Source organism: Solanum stenotomum, chromosome 1 (assembly GCF_019186545.1).
Source record: "Solanum stenotomum isolate F172 chromosome 1, ASM1918654v1, whole genome shotgun sequence".
Lineage (NCBI taxonomy): Eukaryota > Viridiplantae > Streptophyta > Magnoliopsida > Solanales > Solanaceae > Solanum > Solanum stenotomum.
The window spans coordinates 9198310-9206515 of NC_064282.1; the positions used below are offsets into that span (position 1 = coordinate 9198310).

Sequence of the window (8206 nt, forward strand, 5' to 3'; positions counted from 1 at the left end):
CTAGGGAGACAATATGTTCTCATGAAAGTTTAGTATCACAACAGCAAATTCGACCAAAATTGAAATATTTTTCAGACCCTTATCCATATATTTTTTTTCATAGTTATTCCTTTCTCTATTAGTGGTTTTATTGGCTTTTAATTTTTAGGTTTAAGAAAATTTTGAGAAAAAGCAGAAAAGTAATATTGATAAATTATTATTTAATTAATATTTTTAAGGGATATATCACTGTCACGCCCAAAAAATATTTATTTTGAAATAGAGGGGTACTATCCTTAATGTCACTGTATTTAAGAAGAAAAACCCAGTCTACCCATCTAGTAAATTATGTATTTTTTTAATAAAGTGAACATAATCATTCTCGCTATTTCATTTTGCTTATCATATTTGTTTGTACACTTTTTTTAAAATAAGATATATTAATTAAAAGGAAATTCTATTATTTATTTGATATTCGAAATTCACATTTAAAATATCAATTAAATTTAAATTACACATTATAAAGCCTAATCAAAGATGACATTCCTAATATAATTTTCTTCTAATAGTCTCACCACCACATCGATCATGGGTTAATACCTCAGATGGTCACTCAACTATCCAGTCTTTCCTCAGAAAGTCACTCACATGGTAACTTTTTAGTGAAAATTAAAAGTTGAGTGACTTTCTGAGGCAAAAATAAATAGTTGAGTGACCATCTGAGATATTAACCCCATCCATCATAAACCCCCGTTTGATTTCATTCCCTATAACATTTGCATTCTTGAATTTACCGCCTCCCCCCCCCCCCTCACCCCAACACACACATTTCTTTTAAAACACCGTTTCAGGAAAATGAAAATCTCTGTCTGAGGGACTAAATTGTTACTTATACATTTGTTCGTGTTTTCCGTGTTATTATTCCCATAAAGCTAAAAACATTACACCAATTAAAAAAAAAACAAAAACCTTTACATTTACAAAAACTCCATCAATACTTCTTGCTTTCTCTCTTCCCCAAGATTTGTGTGGCCACACTCAGAAAGAGAGAGAGAGAGAGAGCTATGGCGAAGCTATTGATGTGGTTTTTGGGTGTCTTTTTTGTGCTTACCAAATTAGTTGATTCTTATGAATTTGAAGAATTTTTTTACAATAAAACTGAAGGGGCATTCTTGGAAAGTGTGTATGGAGCTTCTGCTGCTGCTCCTCCTCCACTTATGATTGGTCTTACAATCATCCATGGTGCTGCTGCTAGAGGAGCTGGTTAGCAACATTGTTAAATCTTTTTTTTTTAATTCTTGAAAAGTTGTTTGCTGTTTTTGATTTGGATATCTATTAAGTAATTGTTTTTCTATTTTAGTTTCTTGGATTTTGCAACAACCCAGTAGAGATCTTGCATTAAATTTTCTTGCTTCTAATTTATATTATTACTTTATTTTATTAAATTTCTAGAGTTGGAAGTGGAGAGTGCTTACCATTTGACTAACCCCTTTGTCAATTTATATTATATATTGGTAGTATTAAGCTTCTGCAATTTTCTATAAGGGGCGGCGATTTGATATCTTTGTGACCTGTTCTTTAATTTTTGCCTCTTCATTATTTTGGTTTTGTTACTAGTGTGAACGTTTTCTTTTTTTTTACTTAGTCTGTCACAAAATGTGAAAGGAGTGTAAACTTCTAGGAGAGTTATTTTTAGTGTTGTTATTGAACATCTAAATAAAAAAAACTAATTAATCTAGTCCACTCATAATTGACTCTTGTCAACAAATTGTAACAAGTTACTCACAGAATTAACCAAAATTGACAACAACTTGTAGTATGTTTCATTTGTGATCTGTGTGAGAATGATAAGGCCAAGTGGTTGATGAAGAGATTTGCTTAATTTTCTCTCTCTGGCTAATTAGCTTAGATCAGCTGTAATTATTAGTGGGCCTTCATAAGGTTTTGCAATTAAAAAAATATTTCATTAAGCTGTTTTTGACTTTCTTGTTTCAACCTTTTCTACAGTGTGTCTGGATGGAACATTACCAGGTTACCACATCCATCGCGGTTATGGGTCTGGGGCAAACAGTTGGCTTATTCAATTGGAGGTATGCTAACAATTGTTTCTTAATTACTTCCATCGTCCCAATTTTTGTGATGTAATTTGATTTTGCACGAAATTTAAGAAAGAAAGTAGATACCGACTAAAAATGAAAGCAAGTCATACAAATTGGGATAGACGGAGTAACTTATAGTATAATCTAAATGCTCATCTTTTAATGTTATTTTAATTGTCTCAGCAGTCAACCTTTTGAATTACATGTCTATATGTTGTCTTTATTAAGTAACCATTTTTACTTGGTTCTGTTTCAGTTTCAGTTTCTTGTAGTGTTTGACTGTTTGTTATTTTCCTTTCCTAGTATGTTTACTTGTTCTTGTCAGTAGAAGAGTGCTTCTGTTGTTTAACTATATGTTGGAGAGAAGTTGTATTTGATGTTTATGTTAGGTACTTATGGCCTGCTTTTTAACATGATTACAGAATTTTGACTTTTTTCATTCTCTCTGGTATGCATGCTTTTCAAATGTATTGGGAACGGAATTATCGGCGTGAAGCTTTTGAAGAAAAGTTTGCATCTTGCTATTGTTATAATTGCTTCAGATTATAAACTCAGTGTCTTCTTGTGGCAGGGTGGAGGATGGTGCAACAGTGTTAGAAGTTGTGTTTATCGCAAAAAAACAAGACGAGGATCATCAAATTACATGGAAAAACAGATTCCTTTTGTTGGAATTTTGAGTAACAGGGCTGAAGAAAATCCAGGTCCTTTTAGTTGATGATATGACACCATCTCTTCTATGAGTTCAAGCATATTGCGGAGATTTCCTTACATTTTTTTCTTTTTTTTCTCTGTTTGCAGATTTTTATAACTGGAATAGAGTAAAAGTTCGCTACTGTGATGGTGCCTCATTTACCGGGGATAGTGAAGATAAGGTTTGTCAGATCATTTGCCCATTTCTCCTTTCAGTTTTCACTTATCATGCAAATGTGCTGTTGGTCCGAAAAAGTAAATGAGTGGAAAATATAATAAAAGCTGCAATATGTTTCTTTCTCAATTTGCAACCATCATGATGGCTCCACACTGTTGTGCTTGTGCACTTTTTGATATTGGCTTACTTAATCTTTTTGCTTCTTCACATTCTTCATGTTCTTGCAATTTTATTCCTTCCCTTTTTGATTTGGAGAGTTAGTGGAGGAAAATGACATAAAAGTGATACTCTTCTTTTTTCCTGAGGTTAGGAAAAGAGATAGTAGTATTTTGGCTGGCTCCCTTTTTTCTTTTTAACCAGAACTGAAATGAATGTCCATGAACTTTTTTATACTCCTACGTAGCTTTTCCCGTACTACATGGTTCCTCTGTGAAAGTGAAAGAGTAGATGCCTTTTGTCAAGGTGGTACATGCTTCTACTTTAGGCCTTCCCATTGTGATCTTTCAGATTACAGTGTTAAACTTTCTGGACCATTTACAAGTCCTGATTGAAGGATGAAAATAATCTTAAACTAGAGATCCTGTGCAATTTTGTTAACATCCTCGTTGCAGCTCCTGCTATCTCATCTGACTAATCTTATGCTTAGAAAAATTTAAGAGACTAAAGAAATATACGTCTGCTCGATCCTGGTCATTCTGCAGTACGGTGGCCCTTAATGATGAAATCTCACAACTTCCTTATTTTTGCTTTACCTTATAACATGATGATTCCAATACAGTTCACCTAAGTAGGCTAATCACCAGAAGTTGTTGCCCCCATACATTCACTACAACAAAAATAACTTTTAGCGGTAATAAATATGCACATTAACAAATAGTGCTAAAGTCTTTACCGGCATTAGTTAATTGGCATTATAGACTTCAGAAACATTTATAAATAGTGCTAATTGCCACTAAAAGAATATATTTAGGAACAATAAAGCTATTTTCGTTAATTAGTTGCCGCTAAAAATCATTTTTTGTGTAGTAATTACAAATTTAAAACTGAGAAAGAATGAGAGGCATTTTCATGTGGAGTTATTAGGAGATTTGACTGCATGTAATGCATTATATGGTTTCAAGGAAGAGATTGTTGGCCATCTGTTTGTCCACAATAGTTGTGTTTGACTTGATGCATTTCTCCCCAGGCTGCAGGGTTGCAGTATAGAGGCAAGCGCATATACCAAGCTGCAATGGAGGAGTTAATGTCAAAAGGAATGCGATACGCCAAGCAGGTAGAATCACAATGTGCACCTCTCATCTCATTTGCTTTCGTCGTTCTTGTTGTGATTTCAGACTCTGTTTTTTAGGCTCTTCTCTCTGGATGTTCTGCTGGTGGTCTAGCTTCAATAATGCATTGTGATGATTTCAGCAATTCGCTCCCACATACTAAAGTGAAGTGCCTGAGTGATGCTGGATTATTTATGGACGCGTAATTTCCTATTCTATAAATCCTTCAAGTACTTTTTGAACTAAAAATTCTGTCTGCACTTACTCTTTTGCTAATTAGTGAATTGATATAATGACCTTTTTTCACAGAAATGATGTATCTGGAGGACACGCCATCAGAGATTTCTTTGGGGGTGTGGTTAAGACGCAGGTAATGAGCCAACGTCATGCTCTATATTTGTCAATTGCTGCAAGTTACCAACTTGGCTGGTTTTAATTATGGAATGCTGTAAACATCTGAAGCATTTGTTTGTTAGAGAAGATGGATAACATGTAGTCAAATGTGTTGCTGTACTATGCAAACCTTGGATGAAAATGTCATTCCTGAAAAGGAATTTTAGCAAGATAGCTACTAATTGTTCTACGACAATAATGTATCTTTTATACCTACATGGATCATTAAATGAAAGATATCTGTTAGAAGAAAACTCTTATGCTCCGCTGACATATGCATTTTTTGGAACAGAGTCTTCAGAATACGCTACCAAGAACTTGCACCAACCACCTTGATGCAACCTCTGTAAGTCCCTTCCTAGTAATTTTCTCTTAACATCTGGAAAGCTTCTTCTTTTTTTACTGAATAAAAGTTGTGCTTTTTTCCCTTTCCAGTGTTTCTTTCCTCAGAATTTGATCGGCAGCATCAGGACTCCTCTTTTTCTACTGAATACTGCCTATGATTCCTGGCAGGTTAGTTATTAACTCTATATATTTTCGCTGCTCTTCTATATGAAAACGATTTGCGAGGTTTTTTAGTTCCTGTTTGATACACTACAGTTGTTGTCGGACTGTCCTTATAGTGATGGAAATTCTTTCTTTTGCACTTGTACAGCTTCAAGAAAGCTTAGCTCCTCATACAGCTGATCCTCATGGCTTATGGCATGACTGTACACTCAACAATGAAAGATGTTCTCCTTCTCAAATTCAATTTTTGCAAGGTATGCCTTACTCAATCTGTTGACGATTTTTCAAATATTTTGAGATCAGGAACTCACTGTTGCTAACTACACATCGAACAGGTTTTAGGATTCATATGCTTAATACAGTTAAAAGATTCGCTGCTTCAAGACAAAATGGTTTGTTTATAAATTCATGCTTTGCCCACTGCCAATCTGAGAGGCAAGATACATGGTTCTCCGATAATTCCCCCACGATTAATAACAAGGTATGCCTCTGTGCTTCCTTTCTCTTCGTTATGTTAAAGATCTATATATGCACATCTGTATAAGCATATCATAACAACTTGAACTTGGAACGATATGCAGCCAATTGCACTTGCAGTTGGAGATTGGTACTTTGATCGTAGTGGTGTGAAGGCGATTGACTGTGCATATCCATGTGACAGAACATGTCACAACCTTGTCTTTAAGTGAGCCATACAATCAAATTCTTTTCCTGCACCAAAATTGGCAGAAATATGTTATCATCTTGATAGTCATATATACCCTTCCCAATTAGCTTAAGAGGTTTTCCAGTGTAACAAAGTTCACTGTAGACAATAAAGTAAAGTGATTTATCTCCCATTGCGTTTAGTTCAGTAAAAATCCACATGTGTCCCTTATTAGTTCATTTCTCATATTATGTATGTATTGGATTGTAAAAGCAAATCAACTCAATGAAGAGCTAGTAGTGTTCATACTTGGTCAACAATATTGTGGTTTGTTTCATTTTCAGTAAAACCACCTACTTGTATGTTTACAATACGTTATTTAGTTATTTTATAAAATAATCCATTTAAACCTATTTTAAAATTTTTATTATATGTTTGCAGTTCTTTCCTAAAAAAATTGATTACTACAAAATATTACGTTTAATTTAAATAAAATTACCTAATAATCAAATACGCTATTTAGTAGTGTTTTTCAACCGGTACATACTAAAATCAATCAAATGACTAAATGGTTTAAATGTACATTATTTTATTTTTTAAAAGTTGATTTTAAATAAAAATTTCATATAAACAAATTTTAATGGAAAAAATAATTAAATAGATTGAGTGATTTTGTAAGTAAAACATTTATAGTCAAGTGACAGTAAAAATCAAAGTTTAGTAAGGGCCCGTTTGGCCATGCGATAAGGTATCATGATATGGAATCATGATATGGTATCATGATATGGAATCATGAGATGAAATTGAAGGTTTGTTTGGACATGTGATATGGAGTTTTTGTGTTATATATTTTCTCATAAACATAAAAATCTCATAAGTTGTAAAACTATTAAAATAGCCCCAATTGTTTATTCAATCTCATTAAATAAACAAAAAATTATAACATCGCATAATAAATTATTACAAAGTTATTTGTTCTCCACTTAAGTAATTGTTTCATCTAACTTTAATTTAATAAAAAAAAAATTGAACATAAATTGTAGTGTACTAGTCTTTAATATAATCCTCCCACATAGTACGAACAATTTCCTCACGTTGAACTTGCGTAGTCCTTTGTATGGAGCTAAAAATCCTTTTGTGTTTCGAAAACCAACATCAACAACATAATATTTATCTACCAAAAAATATTCTATAAAGAATTACTAAAAGTATATGTGACGTAAATGAGACAACTTTGTGTAAATAAATAATATTTATTCTAAGGATGTAATTTAAAGTTACCATGTGGTGGAAATGGAAATTGTGACGTTGGTTCAACAAGTGCATCCTCAAGTACTTTACTATCATGTGCAGTACCTTAAAAACCAGTAGCAACAAAGGTAAATCGCACATCAAAATCACAAGCACATAAGACATTTTGTGATGTTCTTCCTTTGCGATTACGATATGCTTGTTGCACCGCTTTAGGAACCTTCCCTTCTATATATGTTCCATCAATCGCACCAACACAATCCTATCAAATAAAAAATACATCAATATTAGTTTAGTGAACATAAAATAAATTGGAAGCATTATAGAATGCACTTCATAAAAATAATGTTTGTAAGAGTAATAAAAATAGTGCTTCCAAGACAATGCAAAGTCATAAAATAAATATTATCTCTTTAAACAAAGTTGATAGAAAATATGTAACTAAATACTAATAACTTACACATAAAATATAAATGTTCACTTATTAAGGCCATAAAATAAATTTATTAATGTGATTGAAATTTTACCTTAAACCAAGGCCAAAATCGAGTATTATGTCGAATTTTGGAATGTACACCAGTCATATCTTTTTATTATATAAATGTTGGTGCCATCTTGCTAATTGCCTCGGCAACTATTTTAACATGCCGGTTAATTGTTTCAAGTGAATGTTGAAAAGTTTCACAATCGTGAGGTGTGAGTTAAAGTGACTTTATATTGGTGAGAATAATAAATTTTAAAAAGTAATGATGTGATTATAAATTTTATTTACATATGAAACAAATGGTTAGTAGATATAAATGTGGGGTTGTTTTAACAAAATATAAACTCATGGATCAATTATTGTATTAAAATATCTCAAATCATGATATGGAATCACATGGTGATTCCATATCATGGTTTTTGGAGAATATGGTATCACCTCTCATGATATGCATGGAATCATGAGATGGAATCAACGTAAAATCGCATGTCCAAACGCTGATTCCATCTCACGATACCATATCGTGATATGGTATCGCATGGCCAAACGCCTACTAAGAGCCCATTTGGCCATGCGATATGGTATCATGATATGGAATCATGATATGGTATTATGATATGGAATCATGAGATGAAATTGAAGGTTTGTTTGGACATGTGATATGAAATTTTTGTGTTGTATATTTTCTTATAAACAAAAAAAATTCCATAA

General features: G+C 32.8%; 1 protein-coding gene across 1 annotated transcript; it reads left to right on the plus strand.

Moving 5' to 3' along the window:
* Window positions 1-749: 749 nt before the first annotated feature.
* Window positions 750-5974, plus strand: LOC125868277 (pectin acetylesterase 12). The gene is made up of 12 exons (XM_049548914.1): window positions 750-1242; window positions 1987-2069; window positions 2650-2779; window positions 2877-2950; window positions 4133-4219; window positions 4295-4416; window positions 4524-4584; window positions 4900-4953; window positions 5043-5120; window positions 5263-5368; window positions 5450-5595; window positions 5696-5974. Exons 1-12 carry the CDS (start codon window positions 1044-1046, stop codon window positions 5801-5803), a joined length of 1248 nt encoding a protein of 415 aa, XP_049404871.1. The 5' UTR covers window positions 750-1043; the 3' UTR covers window positions 5804-5974.
* The last annotated feature ends 2232 nt before the right edge of the window (window positions 5975-8206 follow it).

Coding starts and splice junctions, on each gene's coding strand:
- LOC125868277 (XM_049548914.1), top strand. CDS start 1,044: ATGGCGAAGCTATTGATGTGGTTTTTGGGTGTCTTTTTTGTGCTTACC. Junction 4,220..4,294: donor GAATGCGATACGCCAAGCAG/GTAGAATCACAA, acceptor TCTGTTTTTTAG/GCTCTTCTCTCTGGATGTTC. Junction 5,369..5,449: donor TCAAATTCAATTTTTGCAAG/GTATGCCTTACT, acceptor CACATCGAACAG/GTTTTAGGATTCATATGCTT.